Below are 17567 nucleotides of genomic sequence, written 5' to 3'. Positions count from 1 at the left end.
TTTATAATATCACTATCTAGAGGAAATCTCATATTTGTATTTTCAGTTTTTTAATATTTATTTTTATGTAACGGAAATAATGTACATTCTTTTTGTTGTTGAATTTTACATTTTGAAGTAATTAAAATATTTTCATCTTTAAAAAATGAATGTGTAATATGACTTCGAGTTGCTGTACTTTAAGTTAATATAGCCCTTATTATTGGCCTTTGGGTTATTTGAAAATTTTTTATTCTGATAGTGTTTTGATGAACAAAATCGTCAGCATTTCTAATGATTTTCTTAGGTTCCCGGAAATGGGGTAACAGGATCAAATGATGGAAACGTGTCAGAGGTATTTTGTGCATGTTGGTAAATGGCTGCCTGGAAGGACTGTACTGATTATATTCTCATCATCAATGTAAGAGAGTACCTGTATAGCTGTATCTTTGCTGATGTTTGTTATTAATGGAGGCAAGCTATCTCATTTAATTAGTCATTTGTATTTTTTTCTGTGAATTGTTGATTTATGTCTTTTGTCCATTTTCCTTTGTGATTTTATCAAGTTGTATCAAGTCTATATGAATATAAATAATGTATATATTAAAGATATATACCAGACATATTTGCACATTTTCTTTACCTTTTTTTTGTGGGGAGAGTTATAACATTTTATCTTTGTTTTTCACAGTTTTTTCGATTGAACTAAGGATTAAAATATTTTTTACAGATAATTTCCATTAATATGATTTATTAAATTCTTTCCCCATTGATTTGGGTGGTTCTGCCATATATAAAATGATTCTGCTTCATTTGTTTTGAGGCTCTTTAGTTTGATTTTTTTTTTTTTACATCAGTATCACATTTTTGCTTAAACAATTATGGCTTTATTAGATATCTTAAAATCTCAAAAGACAAATGTCCAACCTGCTCCACCCTCCACTTGCTTTTCAGAATTGTCTTCATTTTCACCTTTTATTTGTTTGTTCGTCCATTCATTTATGCATTCAGACAATCATTGAGTGTGCTTCCAAGCACCGGGAAAGAAGTCAGGGCTCTCAGTGAGCTTGTGGTCCAGTGAAGAAATAATTTAACAGGTCAATAATAGTGTGATAAGTTCAGGAGAGGAAGTATAGGGTGTTAGAGGAGGAGTATGTACCCTAATCTCATTTGGACATTTGGAGAGGGCTTTCAGGAAGAAGTGACATCTAAGCCAAAACCTTAGAAGAGGGAAAAGAGTGCTTCTGTCAGAGGGAATTGCATTTGTTAAGACTCCAGAGGCAAGAGAGCATGGCCCATCCATTCAACTGAAAGAAGTCTATAGGGCTGGAGTATAGAATGGGAGCTGTGAGAAATAGCTGCAGGATAATGCTGGACCTTTCAAGGCCTGTTCATCTGGTTGAAGATTTTCGCTCTTAATGTAAGGGCAGTGGTAAACATTTGGAAGGACACTGCCTTAATCTGATTTGTGGTTTGGGGAGCTCACTCTGGTCATAGCCTAGAGACTAGATTGGGAGGGGGCAGCAGTGGAGGCAAGCAGACCTTTTAAGGAGGAAATTATAGCAATCCAGGTGAGAAAGAGTACGGCCTTACCTAAGGTGGAGGCAGTGGAAAATGGGGTAAGGGGGATGTATTTGAGAGAGACTTTAAAAAGGTAGGTTGGGTAAAACTTGGAAGAATTGATATTGGGGCTGAGGGGAGAGTTAAGAAAGATACCCAGGTTTTTTGTTTGGACACTTGGGTTGGATAGCAGTATCATTTTTTCCTAAATGTAGAAAACATGAAAATCAGTTTTAGACATGCCATAGTGAGGATTCTGATGGGTTGTTGGTATGGGCCTGAAACTCTTTGGGGAAGCATCTACCATTCGGTGGTAGACCCATAGTTCTATGTGGATAGTTGTGGGGCCATGAGCATTAACGGAAGCTGTGGAACCTTCTCTTGCAGTAGCGAATTATAGGGACTTTCTTGATTTGTGCTTCTACTTGGGGACCACATCAGGATGCACTAACTTTTAAATATCTCTTCCAATTTGATGATTCTCTGTCTTAATTCTATCAGTATTTTTGGCTAGAAGAAGAGTTATATGGACATAATCTGAATAGTATAAAGTTATGTTGTGAGAGATTTTCTTCTTTATCTGTTTGTCCCTTTTAAAATGCTTATTTATCCTCTAATTTTCTCACTGGTAAAAGAGAGTGGCTAGACTATTCAGTTCCTCTTAGAAGGCCAATCTAAAATAGCATAATTCTAAAAGTCTAATATTTGGTTTCAGATTTGGCCAGGATAACTTGACAGATGAAATTTTTACCTGAAGTCAAAAACTTTTGGACTTGGTTTCAGTGCAGAATGTGGTTTTGACATATACTATTTTATTTGACCAGAACCTCAGATTTTAAGAACTTTAATATCCCTTCAGTTGACTTTTTGGCAATATTTTAAGTAACCTTTCTGATTGTAACTCACATTCATCTTTAACCCGTTAACACTGGTCCTCATCTCTGATCACCTTCCCAAAGATAACTTTGTGACATGTTCCTTTATATCCTTCCATTGTGCTTTTAGCAGTAATTCTTCCTGCATGGCAAGATCTTCTTTCTTATGAAGGTACTCTATCAATTCAGGTATTTTTTTTCATGACTTTGGGGATTTATATTTTCACAGCAGTTTGGTTGTTAACAATCTGATCAAAGATTTAAGGAGGTAAGAGCACCAAAGTATAAGCTACATTTGGCATAGTTTGTCATGGTTAATAATAGAACATTTAAAGGCCTTATTTAGAGATTATTTTGACTTCCCTATAATTTGAGTTTTTAATTTTTCTGAAGAGGATATTTTCAGGAGTTCCCTGGTGGCCTAGTGGTTAGGATTCTGGGCTTTCACTGCTTTCAATCCCTGGTTGGGGAACTGAGATCCTGCAAGCCGCACGGTGTGGCAATCAATCAGTCAATCAATAAATGTTTTCATAATGGAGTAAGTTTATTGAATGAATTGAATAGAAACCCATCGTGATAAAGTATAGATTAGATTAAGAATTTATTTCCAATTTGTGGTTTTCATCTCTTGGTTTTTTTGAAAAGATTATTGTTCAGTAGCACTATTCTAGGAATAGAAATGGTAGATTTTAACTTGTAGCCTTTGGTTATTATGTAAAAAATGCATCTGGGAGGTGATTTGTTTGGTCTGCTCAAACTATTTTTGGGATTGCCATAGCTTGTGTCTACTTAAGATACATTTAAAAATATTGAGGTCATTTTATTTAAAAAGAAGGTCATGTTTGAGTATTGAAAGAGATTGCTGTGTCTGTCTAAGCCAAGTTTGTCTTTGAACTATAGCCAAATGGTTAGGAGTATGAAGAAAAAGTATAACTGGGTGGTATAGTTTCCTTTTTAATATGCAAAGACAGTTAAGTGAATTAAACTCTGAATAGAGGAAAACTACCCAGACCTCGTAGCCACCACATCTGCATCTTTCTACTGACCATGGTAAAGGACATTCTGAACATTACCACTTAAAACTAACTTTTCTCTTTAAGGGCTCCTGAAATTGTGCCAGCTGACTCCAAGTCCACCCTGACCCCACAGCATAAACCATGCTGTGATGTCACAGCTACCATAGAACTCCAGGGTAGTGTTGAGCTGGCCCATGTGGGCTCAGGTAAGTCCTGGCTTTTTTTTTACCATTTGGCATTCTTTTCAAAGTTAGTTACCATTATGGTTTTATGTCAAAAGAAACAAGGCAAAACTTTGAAAACGGTGCCATATATGGGGGAAAAAATAAGTCTGTTTTCTAAACATCTATGAGCCAGCTCCATATTCTAACCAACGGAGTTCCATAGTAGCTGTGAAGTGTCCCCAGTGAGTTGTGACCCGTGACTTCAAAATATGTTAAATTCTACTCCTGGCCCAGCTTATAGAACAAGATGAGCTTTTTTTTTTTTAAATAATTTCACTTACTCTCAGGTCTTTATGCCTTTAAAGTATATTAACTTTCCTTTATCTGTAATTATGCACCACCACTTAGCTAGTTGTGTAGTTCACTCAATTTTGAATGTATATTGATACAGCAGATTAGTTTTATAAAGTTAATCTTCTTAGAGTGCCTTCAGCTGTCTTGTTTTTTTTTTTAAACAGTGGGCACTTGGTTTATTTATCTTCCTGAGACTCTATTTTGAATTTCAAATAACATCTTACAGCTTGGCTTGGGTTGTTATTCTTTTTAAATTTATTTATTTATTTGTTTATGGCTGTGTTGGGTCTTCGTTTCTGTGCGAGGGCTTTCTCTAGTTGTGGCAAGCGGGGCCACTCTTCGTCGCGGTGCGCGGGCCTCTCACTATCGCGGCCTCTCTTGTTGCGGAGCACAGGCTCCAGACGCGCAGGCTCAGTAGTTGTGGCTCACGGGCCTAGTTGCTCCGCGGCATGTGGGATCTTCCCAGACCAGGGCTCGAACCCGTGTCCCCTGCATTAGCAGGCAGATTCTCAACCACTGCACCACCAGGGAAGCCCTCAGCTGTCTTTTTAATTTGCCTTCATAACATGGAAGAGGAAGGGACAGAACATGTAATATTTAACATTTGTTAAATTTTCAAAACAACATATTAAGATGTTTTAGTTACTCTTGGAGATAGTGTGATATGTCAGTAACCTAGAAAGCATGTGTACGTCACCTCTTTCTCTTCTGCTGGAACTTTCCCGCTTTTTCCTGATCTTTGTTACTTTAAGTGAGGTTTTACCACTTAGATTTATTTACTGTATTTTCCTACCTACCAACTCTTTTACTTTTTTTCTGCTTTCCGTTTTATTCCGTAATCTTAAAAGGTGGTAAAAAACGTAATGTTATGTGAAGAACTCAAAGACATTTTGTAAGTTGTTTTGCATATAATCTGATGCTTCCCCCCCCCCCCAAGTAGAAAACATGTGGTAGCTAAAACTTAAATTATCTCAGTATAGGCCACATTCTTTAGACACCATGTTTACAGTGAAAACCCATCTGTGAAGAAACTTTAATCACTGGCTCCTCTTGAGCAGTGTGTAATAGAGATACAACAAAAATTAGGACAGTTCATTGACATTCTCATGAAATTTGATTTGTAATAAATTTACTCATCTTTGTAGCCAAAAACTCACCAGTAACTGAAACTGTGAGCTCTAAATTATGGTTAATGAAAAGAATGGAATTACATATTCCCAAACATTAGACAATAAAATAGTTTTCTTTTAAATATTATTTTGTCCCTATACTTAAATTTGTGTTTTTCACGTTCTGGAAAGTTTGGAGGTTTTTTATGCTGTGATGAATAGAGAACAGAATCTCTATTCTGTTCACCCTCATTTTCTGCCCTCCTGTGTATATTCCATGCTAGTCGGGGCAGGATTCCCTATTTGCAGTTTAGTGCAGAGCTTGTGGTCAGGGGAAATAATTGTTTTTTATGTCTTGGATTAGGCCAAATAGAAGTCCAGTTTGTGTGTGTATATGTCAGCTTTATTGAGATACAATTCACGTACCATGCAGTTCATCATTTGAAGTTCTGTTTTTATTAAAAACGTTTAGTTTGAAGGCAGACTGTAAATCATAATTCCAAAGCACAGTTGCTGACTTCGTTGTGCTGTTTGGTCTGTAATCCTCCCCACCTTCGGCTAGCTAATTAGTTTCTAATTACAGAAATCCTTCAGAAACATTAGAGAGGAAATGAATTCTTAAGCAAGTATTTCTAAGATGAGATTCTTTCAGACATCAGCTATTTGATGAGTTAGCTAAAAATAGTGACGACAGTGATTTAAAAGATCTCCCCTTCCTCCAACCAAAAGAACAAAGTTAGTTGACGTTTACCTTTAGACTACTTCATCTTTGTCTTTGGGAAACAAAAAAATATGTGTGTATTTACACACACACACACACACGCATATACATGTACTGTGCAGGTCTTCCTCTTTATCTTTTCAGGTAAATCAGACCTTTTGGTCCTTGTGTTGCTTTTGGAAGTGCCTAGAACATTTCTTACATCATACAAAGAAATTTTATAAATATATATTTTTAGGTTGAAGCTAAGAACTGTAAAAGGTGTGGTGATACTGCACACACCTAGAAAGTTATTAATAGCTTTGATAGAACTGAAGTGAACAATAGTTGCCTTCATAAGGAAATATATACACGCAAAAGGAAATGGAGTAGGGCATGTTCAGTTTGAAAAAAATATACAGCATTAAATTATTCAAAAAGTTATGAGCTCTACTAGATTATTCTCATCTGTTCATTAAAACAAGTTAAGCAGATTTTAGATTTGTGTGTCTGTTCTTCAGGTTTGCCCTTTTGAGAAGGTTCACCTACCCTTATCTCATGCCAACTATATTACATTTTAGCCTTGATGATTTCCCCAGGGCACTAAGCCTTGTAAGGGTGTGTTGAAGTCCTTTATGTATTGCAGTGGGGGCTATAGCTGTCCTTAGGTGTTTATATTGAGGAATGTATTAACCTACGTTGCTGTGAAAATAAAAATTTCTGTAAGGTATTCTCATTTGAAATCATGGATTGTTAACCTGAAAAATATATGTTTCAGGGGGAGGGGGTCATTTTTCTGGTGAGAGGATCTAGTTTTGCAGAAGGGATCTTTGATCCCAGAGTTGGAAAACTTGGACACTGGCTTTTTATGGCTCACAAATGTGATGAAGGACTGTTTTGAGTATAGGAATCATGTTTTTACTGTGTTTATGTTTCTCACAGTGCCCAGCATATTGCTTTATGTGTCATGGGCATTCGGTGAATGTGGAAATTATCATTTTAAAGCTTTGTTATTTTTAATAACAGGGGAACTTGTTGCATTGTATCAATCTGTAATAATCTAAGGAATAGGTCTTATTTATCTAATTCCTAATTCAAGATAGCAGTTTAAAATGCTTTTTTTTAAAGTACCCTAAGAATATTTCTAGCTAGTAGTAGCATTTTATGTAACAAATTTTTCTTGATGTAATTTAGGAAACAAACTTATTTAGTCCTACAGTCGTGTGTGTGTGTGTGTGTGTGTGTGTGTGTTTAATACTATTTGTGGTAAATTTGAAGCTAACCTACACCTTCATTTTTTGCCAAGGCTATTTATTATCCATAGATGTACTGTACTGCTTAATAAATAGGATTTTTGTCATTACCTAACATTAATTTGTGTTAAGAATAATAGCATGGTTCAGTGGGAATGGAAAGTTCTTTATAGATTTGGAAAAATTGATACTTGTTTTGTATCTCTACTCCCCAACTGGTTTATAGTGTCTTATTTTAGCCTGTTTCTGTTCAGAATCATCTAGCTCAAGTTTTACTGTATTAATAATTCTTAATGGGTGTAAGGAAGACTTGGCTAAGAGAAATTCTGAAATCAAAATATTGCTAACTTTTACTTACATTAAAAATAGTTTTGACTGCTCTGAGTCGTCTCCGGCTAACAAAACAGTAGTGTGGAAGGCTCAGCATTTGTTTTGATCCAGTTTTAAAAGTGCAGCGTAGGGAATTCCCTGGCAGTCCAGTGGTTAGGACTTGGTGCTTTCACTGCTGTGGGCCCGGGTTTGATCCCTGGTCCGGGAACTAAGATTCCCGCAAAGCTGCCCAGTGCGCCAAAAAAAAGAAAGACAGAATAAAGGGCAAAAGCAGCCCAACACCAACGGGAAGCACATCCCTGTCTCCTTGGTTTCTGCAGAGCCAGGACCAGAACAGGAACTTAGTGTCTTTTGTGAAGTCTAGTTACTCACACTAGATTGTTGATCTTTGATCCAATTAATATATTCTAATAATTTCTCTAAACATTACCAGAGCATGGAACCAGCACTAATGTGATGGTAAGTGTCTAACTAGGCAGTTCTAATTCTGGAAGGAAATGGAAAGGAATACACTATAATTTTCCTTATATTCTTTTTTTTTTTTTTTTTTGCGGTACATGTGCCTCTCACTGTTGTGGTCTCTCCCCTTGCGGAGCGCAGGCTCAGCGGCCATGGCTCACGGGCCCAGCCGCTCCCCGGCATGTGGGATCCTCCCGGACCGGGGCACGAACCCGTGTCCCCTGCATCGGCAGGCGGACTCTCAACCACTGCGCCACCAGGGAAGCCCAATTTTCCTTATATTCTATAGGACATTTAAATGATGCCCCGGGATCCAGGAAGCACAGAGAATCAGAGTTTAGAGTGAATGCTACAGGTTTATGCTTTTTGAAGAAAAATAAAATTGAACTTTTTTCTGTCTTGATGCTTGTTTTAGGGGTTGTAGAAGGTGATTTAGCTGCTATAGAAGCATACAAATCATCAGGAGGGGACATTGCCCGTCAGCTCACTGCAGATGAAGTGCGCTTGCTGAACCGTCCTTCGGCTTTCGATGTTGGCTATACTCTGGTACATCTGGCTATACGTTTTCAGAGGCAGGATATGCTAGCAATATTGCTTACAGAGGTGAGTGTGACATTTTGATTAAACATTCTTTTATATGAAGGAAATGTGTTCTTTAGTTTTCATTTTTGATGTTATAATGTTTCTCAGTTCTTAAATGTTTTAGATTCAATCTTCTGTCTTCTTTTAAAAATGACATTAAACTTAGACTTCAACAGAAGTAAATAATTTTTAAGGATATGTGTTTTTAAAACAGGACATTTTGCTACAATATTTGAGTCATGTGTTTGATTTTTAAAAAACTGGGATGTATCTGTCATTCATTCAACTAACATTTATTGAGTACCTACTACGTGCCAGGCACTGTGCATAAAAGGGCTATAATTGTGAAGACATTGGCTCTTCCTTCAATGAATCTCCAGGTACAGTTACTCTGTAGAGAGTCCAGGGTTTTTTTTTTTTTCAAAAAAACTTTTTCTTTCTTTCTCTCTTTCTCTCCCTTTTTCTTTCTCCCCCTCTCCCCGTCTCCCCATCTCTCCCTCTCTCCCTCTCCCCCTCTCCCTCTCTCCCTCGGGTCTTCGTTGCTGTGAGCGGGCTTTCTCTAGTTGTGGTGAGCGGGGACTACTCTTCGTTGTGGTGTGCGGGCTTCTCGTTGCGGTGGCTTCTCTTGTTGCGGAGCACGGACTCTAGGCATGCGGGCTTCAGTAGTTGTGGCACACAGGCTCAGTAGCTGTGGCTCACGGGCTCTAGAGCGTAGGCTCAGTAGTTGTGGCGCCTGGGCTTAGTTGCTCTGCGGCATGTAGGATCTTCCCGGACCAGGGCTTGAACCCGTGTCCCCTGGATTGGAAGGCAGATTCTTAACCACTGCACCACCAGGGAAATCCCCAGAATGCAGTTTCAGAGATGTAAATGCCAGGTGCTGTGGAGAGTGCTTGAGAAAGTGTTTTGAGGTATCTTACCTTCTTACCTGTAGCAGGTAACATTTTAGCTGAGAGTAAAATGAAGGAAGGAGTAGGAGGAATTAGCCTCAAACAGTAGGTGGAGAGAAGGGAGTTGAGGAAACATTTTATTCAGAGGCAAGGGTGGTGGTATTTGTGGCGAATTTGGAACTTGCAGGTAGCTCAGCAGGGTTGTGATGGCGAAGGGGAAGTGAGAGAGGCAAGTAGGGGACGCAGTGTGAAGGATCTTCTAGGCCAAAGAATTTGAAAATTATTCTGAGGGCAGAATAAGGCTTTAAAAAGGGTTAGGTAGAGTGGCAGGGGAGTGACAAGATCAGACTGTGTTTTGGCTGCTCACTTTATTTTTTTTTATTTTATTTTTTGCGGTATGCGGGCCTCTCACTGTTGTGGCCTCTCCCGTTGCGGAGCACAGGCTCCGGACGCGCAGGCTCAGTGGCCATGGCTCATGGACCCAGCTGCTCCGCAGCATGTGGGATCTTCCCAGACCGGGGCACGAACCCGTGTCCCCTCCATCGGCAGGCGGACTCTCAACCACTGCGCCACCAGTGACGCCCGGCTGCTCACTTTAGAGAGGGGCAAGCCTGGTTAGCAGGACTTTGCAGTGATGCTGGCAGGAACTCTGCTGCGACAGTAGTGGCAACAGCAAAGGAAAGAAATGGGCTGGTTTGAGAGAGATGCTGGTGATGTAGGCAGAACTAAGTGGATAGATTGGCCATGGGGAGTAATGGGGAGTTAGGGGTCAGAGTTGATTCTGGGGTTTCTGGATTAGATAACTAGGTACATGTTACAAATGACAGAGGTTGCAAATGAATTAGGATGTGACTGTATTATCCAGGTAATTTTTAAAAAATATATTTATTTATTCATTTATTTATTTATGCGGCTCCACATCTTATTTGCGGCATGCGGGATCTTTAGTTGAGGCATGCGGGATCTTAGTTGCAGCATGTGGACTTTTTAGTTGTGGCATGCAGACTCTTAGTTGTGGCACGCGGACTATTAGTTGCAGCATGCATGTGGGATATAGTTTCCTGACCAGGGATCAAACCCAGGCCCCCTGCCTTGGGAGTGTGGAATCTCACCCATTGGACCACCAGGGAAGTCTCCAGGTAATTTTTTTTTTAATGATAAGAGAAATAGGGTAGAAGTGCAGAGAGTTAGATCAGTTGTGGGTTCAAATCCAATTTGGTCAGTATACTCCTGTGTATGCTTACTTGCACATTTAAGTTAGCCAATATCTGGGAACATTTATGTACAAAGCATGGGGTGAGGGGATTAATAATTATGAACGTTAGATGAAAGCATGATTGAGATGGCTAGCCATGAGTTTAGTTTGGTAAGAGTCCAGTGTAACCAGGGGCACCTGATAGAGCAAAGGAGGGCTTGAGAGACAGCCATGCTGAAAACAAAGGGCAGGCTTATTGAGGATAAGGGAGAAGGGGACTGTTTGAAAAGCAGCTGTGTGATTAGAGAGACCAGAGTTCTGGAACATGGGATGGAACAGTAAGAAGTAGTTCCTGTAGTATCTGAGGTCTGGCTACATTTGTGTTGTGATGCCCAGTTGTGTACTGGAAGGGCTGGCATGTGGAGTTATAGTTGCTGGTGGTGGCTGGAGACAGGAGAGAGAAGGCAGCTGTGAACCAAGGCTCAAGTCTTTAGGGGATACATAGGTTTCTCTCAGGCTGGTAGAGGACTATGAGAAGGTTCTGGAGGGACTGGTGTAAGTCGCCGGCCTCCTAAGAGCATTCTGGGGACTAACAGCAGGAAGACGGTAGAACCCCAGTGTGTTTATTATTTACTGCTGTGTAACAAATCCCTGCAAAACTTAGCAGCTTAAGACAGCAAACACTTGTTATCACAGTTTCTGAGAGTAAGGAGTCCAGGAGCAGCTTAGCTGAATGATTTTGGCTCAGGGTCTCATGAGGTTACAAACTGCCAGGGGCTCGACGGGGACTAGAGGATCTGGTTCCAAGTACACTCACCTGGTTGTTGGCAGGAGGCTTCAAATTCTTGTTACGTGGGCCCCTCAGTAGGGCTGCTTGTGATGTGGTAGCTGGTTTCACCTAGAGCAAGTGATCCAAGAGAGGGAGAGAGCATGAGAGAATGATTCAAGTAGAAACTGTAGTGTCTTTTCTATATAACCTAATGTAGGAAGCGATATACTATAATTTTTGCTATATTCTGTGGTACACAGAGACCACCCTGGTACAAGATGGGGGAGGTGGAAAGGAGGCTTGTTCTAGGGGAAGAACAAAGTCAGTGATGGAATTTAGTCTCAATGGAGTAGGCACTCTACAGGACAGAACTGAAGGGGCCAGTAGGGAGACTGGAAGGGGGAGAGTATGAGTCTGGACTAAGGGATGTGTCTGCAGACAGGGCACAGAGCCAAGTACTTTTGGGATGGGAACAGGAGAACATTACATTTTGGGAATATGTGTCTGGGCCGGGGGTTTAATTGGATTTTAGATAATGGATACTGTTTGTAGTCTGGTGGAACCTGTGGACTTCTTCTCAAAATACTGTTTTTAAATGTATAAAATAAAAAATAGGGTTACAAAGGAAATCAGTTATATTGAAATAGTTATCAGAATATTAAATATACGTGATGTAAAGAAAATGAATTTTAGGGCTTCCCTGGTGGCGCAGTGGTTGAGAGTGTGTCTGCCGATGCAGGGAACACGGGTTCGTGCCCCGGTCCAGGAAGATCCCACATGCCGCGGAGCGGCTAGGCCTGTGAGCCATGGCCGCTGAGCCTGTGCGTCCGGAGCAATGGGAGAGGCCACAACAGTGAGAGGCCCGCATACAGCAAAAAAAGAAAAGAAAATGCATTTTAAATGTAGGCAAGAGGTTAGTGAAAATGAAGGATTTAAATTTGATTGAAATTCCTATTCTAATTCATGGTCCCTTCCCAAGTTCATGGACCCTAGGTTAACCAGTAGCTTAAGGAGATGGTTGAGACTCAGGTTAAAGAGGCTAGAACAGCGGTCCCCAACCTTTTTGGCACCAGGAACCGGTTTCGTTGAAGACAGTTTTTCCACAGACGGTGGGGAGGGGAGGCGGGAGTGGGGGATGGTTCAGGCGGTAATGAGAGCGATAGGGGAGACAGGTGAAGCATGGCTCGCTCGCTGCTCACCTCTTGCTGTGCGGCCCGGTTCCTAACAGGCCGCAGACCGGTACCAGTGGCCCGGGGGTTGGGGACCCCTGGGCTAGAAGATGGGAGGCAGGCCTCAGGGACATATGCTTAAGGATGGTGGCGGGAAAAGGAAGCTTAGAGGCCAATCACCAGCTGTAAGGTTTCTCTTGGGGTGTTTGCAATATTCAGGTTTCAGTCCAAGTAGTTTTTGAAAAAAATCTTCCCAGGATTTTGGAAAGGGGCGGGGGGTTAGCACATTGAGATAAGCTATTTTTGAATTTACTTTTGAGATGCATTTTAATGCTTTGACTTGAGAAATAGTCCGTTATATTCTGAAAATATTTAATATTTGGTTTTCCACAGTTTTAGTGTTGCTTAGATTGGGCTTATGGAGATAAGATGTGGTGACAATTTCATTGTTACTGGTAATCCTGGCTAGTAAAGTTTAGGAGAATTGAATTTTTGTGTAGTTTTCAGAATAGGATGTCTAATGGTTGCGTTGGGTATGCAGGGTTTTTGAAATACTGTTTACTTACCTTAATAGTAATTACAATTAAGCTGTCCACGTGTGTTATGTAGATGACATTATCAGTAAAACTTATTCTTTGTGTGGCTTGTTGGAAGATCTGCTGCTCCAAGCCCCACTTGTGACTGGAAGTCTGCATTCAGGAAGGTCGTCCAGGTTAGTGGCTGCGTCTGTAGTGACAGCAGAGGACAGAGCTAACTGGCTCACTCAGGGTCACACCAGACTCATTTCCTCTTTAGCAGATACTCACCTTGGATTTCAGAATTCTCTGTATATAGATTTCTTGAGCTCCACAAAAGGAGTACAAGTTAAATGTAAGATAATGTCTTTTCATCGTTTGTTGTTATTCATCATTTAAAAAGGACAGGAAAGTTCTAGCCGCCTCCTTGTTTAGAGGTTCTCTGTGGTAGTGCTCTCTACACCGGTGCTCAGATTTCATTCCCGTCGAATTGTACTACTGCAGAGATTGGTTGTCTGTTTTACACTTGGAGAAGCCAGATGCTTTTTTAAAAGATTAAGAATTATAGGGACTTCCCTGGCGGTCCAGTGGTTAAGATGCCGTGCTTCCACAGCAGGGGTTGCGGGTTTGATCCCTGGTCGGGGAACTAAGATCCCGCATGCTGTGTGGTGCGGCCAAAAAACAGAAAAAAAAAAAAAAAAATCAGAATTGTAACAAGTGGGGAGGGATTTGAAGTCATTGGGAACTAACCCTTTAAAGGTTGGGAATCCGCCTGCCAGTGCAGGGGACATGGATTTGATCCCTGGTCCAGGGAGATCCCACATGCCATGGAGCAACTAAGCCCGTGCGCCACAACTGCTGAACCTGTGCTCTAGATCCCGCGCTACTGAAGACCGCGTGCCTAGAGCCCGTGCTCCGCAACAAGAGAAGCCCACCGCAACGAGAAGCCCGTGCACTGCAATGAAGAGTAGCTCCCGTTCACCGCAACTAGAGAAAGCCCGTGCATAGCAATGAAGACCCAACACAGCCAAAAATAACTAAAAATAAATAAATTTATTTAAAAAAACCTGCTTTTCTTTACTCTAAGTCAAAGTACTTGAAATATTCTTAACAGAGCAGAAGAGTGTTTGTACTTTCCTCTTTCTCTGTGAGCTAGAATTCCCTGTTTTTTAATAAGAATGTTTTTATTAGGGGCATGATGGTTATTCTTACTTTGTTTTTTGTCCTCCCTCCCCCTCCTATGATGAACGTTTGCGAACAACTCCATTTTACATAAATTTTTATATGCATCTTTGTGTATTTCCTTGGGATAAACTCCACTAGAAAGTAGAACTGCTGAGTTGAGAGGGTAAAACATTTTTATCACTGTTTTCCAGGGAAGTTGTACTGATATATACTTATACTATTGAGGAAATAACACCCAGTACCTCATATATTTAAAACAAAAACAAAAACACCTTGAGTTACTGGGAATTTTTGGTAATTTCTTTTATACACTATTGTTTTCTGCTTCCACTGATGATCGATGAGATGTAGAGGAAAGTTTCTTTTGTATTTAAGGTGTCTCAACAAGCCGCAAAGTGTATTCCAGCAATGGTGTGTCCTGAACTGACAGAGCAAATCCGGCGTGAGATAGCTGCCTCTCTTCATCAGAGAAAGGGGGATTTTGCTTGCTATTTCCTAACTGACCTTGTAACATTTACGTTGCCAGCAGGTAACTCCAAATCTCTGTGTGAAAATAAATTTAAACTTTATTATAATTTTTTAATGTCTGAATGAAAATGTTTCTGTTAGAAAACAGATAACTTAGCTACTATATTTGGATCTTAAATTACTTGATTACCCTGTTTTACTGGAAGTGACCAGTACAAGGGCCATTTATAAACTAATGCCTTAGAGCTGATAGGAAGACAGCAGCTGATAATAAGTGACTTCTTTGTGGGCCTCAGATATTTTAAAAAGTCTGTTTTATCCATTTATTTTTCTCTTTGTTTTTATTTTAGAATATTATCAGTCTGCTTTTTTTCTTTTTCTTTTCATAGATAACTATTGGTTACCTGATATTAGGAGATAAGATCAGAACATGGGTTTTTGATGGGTAGAGTCAAGTTATTTGAGTCAAAGATACTGGCATTCTTTTGAAAGTGTCATTACTTTCTTCACTTACTACGTTAATTTCTACTATATTTGTGAAGCAACTTTTATTTTTCAGTTCTATGACAAGTGGAAATGTCTTCCAGGCTGTTTTTTGTCAGTTGGCATTGAATAAATGCAGTAAACACCAAAAGGTTCTAAATAAAACTTATATTTTGGTTTTGAGTGTTTTGAGCTTTTTTTATATTGAGATATGAACAGAGGTATTTACAAAATGGTAGAAAATAACAACTAAGCTTTTAAAAATCAGATAAATTTCATTTGAAATGCACTCTGTATATTTAAACTTAGTACTTCAAGTGATGATTAGATTTTAAGTTGAAAATAGTTCTAAGGTTAAAACATTTTTGTAAGGGTAATGCTTCTTACTCTAGACTACTCAATTAGTAAACTGAACAGAGAGCATAGAGAATTTGAGAAGGTGAGGAAAACAGAAATCTGTGTGCCAAAGTGAATGGCTCAGTAACTTGTATAAGGAGATTCTGAAGTCTGAAAATCACAGTCCTGAGCAGAGGTTGAGAGTGTGGGGGAAAGAGAACAGACAAAAATTTGTTTGTTTGTTGTTGTTGTTATTTTAACTCGAATATTAGATAGCTGTTCTTTTTTCTTTTATTTCAACTTTATTAAATTATCATTGACATAGAAAATTGTAAAATATTTAAAGTGTACTTCGTGGTGATTTGATTTATACCTTGTGAAAGTTAACTGTTAATTAACTAGATTCCCCCCATCTAGTTAATTAACACATTCATCACCTCACATTTATTTATCTATCTATTTATTTATATTTTGGGTGAGAACATTAAGTTTTGTTGTCTTAGTGAATTTCAATTGTACAATACAGCGTTACTGACTATTGTTACTATGTTTTGCATTTAATCCTAGCTGTCTTCATTTTATGGTTTATCATCTGTACTCTTTTAGCAATTTCTCCCTAATCCCTTCCTGCCTTGCCCCTGGCAGCTGCTTTTCTACTCTCTGTTTCTATGAGTTTGACTTTTTTTTTTAAGATCCCATATGTAAGTAATACCATACAATATTGGTCTTTCTCTGTTGAGCTTATTTCACTTAGCATAATGTCTCCAAGGTCCTTCTGTATGTTGCAAATGGCATGATTTTCTTCTTTCTCATGGCTTAATAATACTGCATTGTATAGATATATCACATCTACTTTATTTATTCACCCATTGATAGACACTCAGGTTGTTTTCATATATTGGCTATTGCGAGTAATGCTGCAACCAACATGGGTACAAATACCTTTTCGATACCCTGTTGTCATATCCTTTGGCCGTGTACCCAGAAGTGAGATTGCCGGATCATATGATAGTTTTTGAGGATACTTCATACTGTTTTCCATAGTGACTGCACCAGTTTACATTCCCACCACTGGCGCACAAGGGTTCCCTTTTCTCCACATTCTTGTCAACATTTGTTATCTCTTGTTGTTTTGATAATAGCTGTATATAATTAGTGGTCCAAATGATTTTCTTTTTATTGTTTGTAGATAGATCACAGTTTTGATAATGAAGTACAGAAAGGAAATATTTTATACCTCATACACACACACACACGAGATACATGCATGTTTTTTAAAAGAAGCTATTCGACAGCCTTCGGTGGAAAGGCAGTTATTTTAGAGGAGGTTACTGTTAGATGCTGGCATCGAATTTTTTCAGTTATGAGACATATAAAGATTTTTTAAATCTGGTTTTTCTTTGTAGATATTGAAGACTTGCCTCCAACAGTCCAAGAAAAATTATTTGATGAGGTGCTTGATAGAGATGTTCAAAAAGGTAAGCATGGAATTAATGAGTATAATTTATCTTTTATTGATTTCAATAAACTTTTTGCTTTGTCAGGTTTGGAATAGTTTGGTGTATGGTCAACATAGTTTATTTCTACTTTAAATTGAAAATGTAAAGTCCTTAAGAACAGTGTTGTATTGTGCTGTTAGAAGTGCTCATTCATGGCTCTTAACTGTGGTAGAGTGAATAAAGGTATAAACATTTTTAAACCTTGGTTATCTGTTTCCTATTCTAGAATGAGTATATTTTCATATTAAAAATTTTTAGAAAATAAATCATGAAGAATTTAAAAATGGAGTAGATTATTCTAGAGCCTTAAGGTGATTATTCTAGAGCCTTAAGGTGTTTCAACTACTTAAAGGTTTATATTTCAATTGATCAGAATTTATTAGTAAATAAATTTATTAGTAAATTACATACTAAATCTATTAACTTCTAGAGAATAGGTTCTTCCACTGAATATTTCTTAATTGCAGAAGCATGAAAATGAACACTTTATTTATTTACTTATTTATATTGAAGTATAGTTGATTTACAATATTGTGTTAATTTCTGCTGTACAACAAAGTGATTCAGTTATACATACATTCTTTTTTATGTTCTTTTCCATTATGGTTTATCACAGGATATTGAATATAGTTCCCTGTGCTATACAGTAGGACCTTGTTATCTATCCGTCCTGTATATAC

At 38.8% G+C, this 17567-nt stretch overlaps 1 protein-coding gene across 5 annotated transcripts in view; it reads left to right on the top strand.

Moving 5' to 3' along the window:
* The window catches only part of ZRANB1 (zinc finger RANBP2-type containing 1), a 69079-nt gene that overhangs the window by 35645 nt on the left and 15867 nt on the right, over positions 1-17567 (top strand). For 4 of the 5 annotated variants that reach the window (XM_060033870.2, XM_060033867.2, XM_060033868.1 and 1 more), the window contains 3 exons: positions 8215-8402; positions 14477-14630; positions 16795-16866. In XM_060033870.2, coding sequence (XP_059889853.1) covers positions 8215-8402; positions 14477-14630; positions 16795-16866 — 414 coding nt within the window. Of the gene's footprint in view, positions 1-3514; positions 3637-8214; positions 8403-14476; positions 14631-16794; positions 16867-17567 lie in introns of all 5 variants that reach the window. The other variant, XM_060033871.1, reaches the window with a different exon arrangement.

The sequence above is a fragment of the Delphinus delphis genome, chromosome 16 (assembly GCF_949987515.2).
Source record: "Delphinus delphis chromosome 16, mDelDel1.2, whole genome shotgun sequence".
Classification (NCBI taxonomy): domain Eukaryota; kingdom Metazoa; phylum Chordata; class Mammalia; order Artiodactyla; family Delphinidae; genus Delphinus; species Delphinus delphis.
The sequence above is the reverse complement of the archived record's forward strand: the minus strand, read 5'-3'. Positions and strand labels throughout refer to the sequence as shown.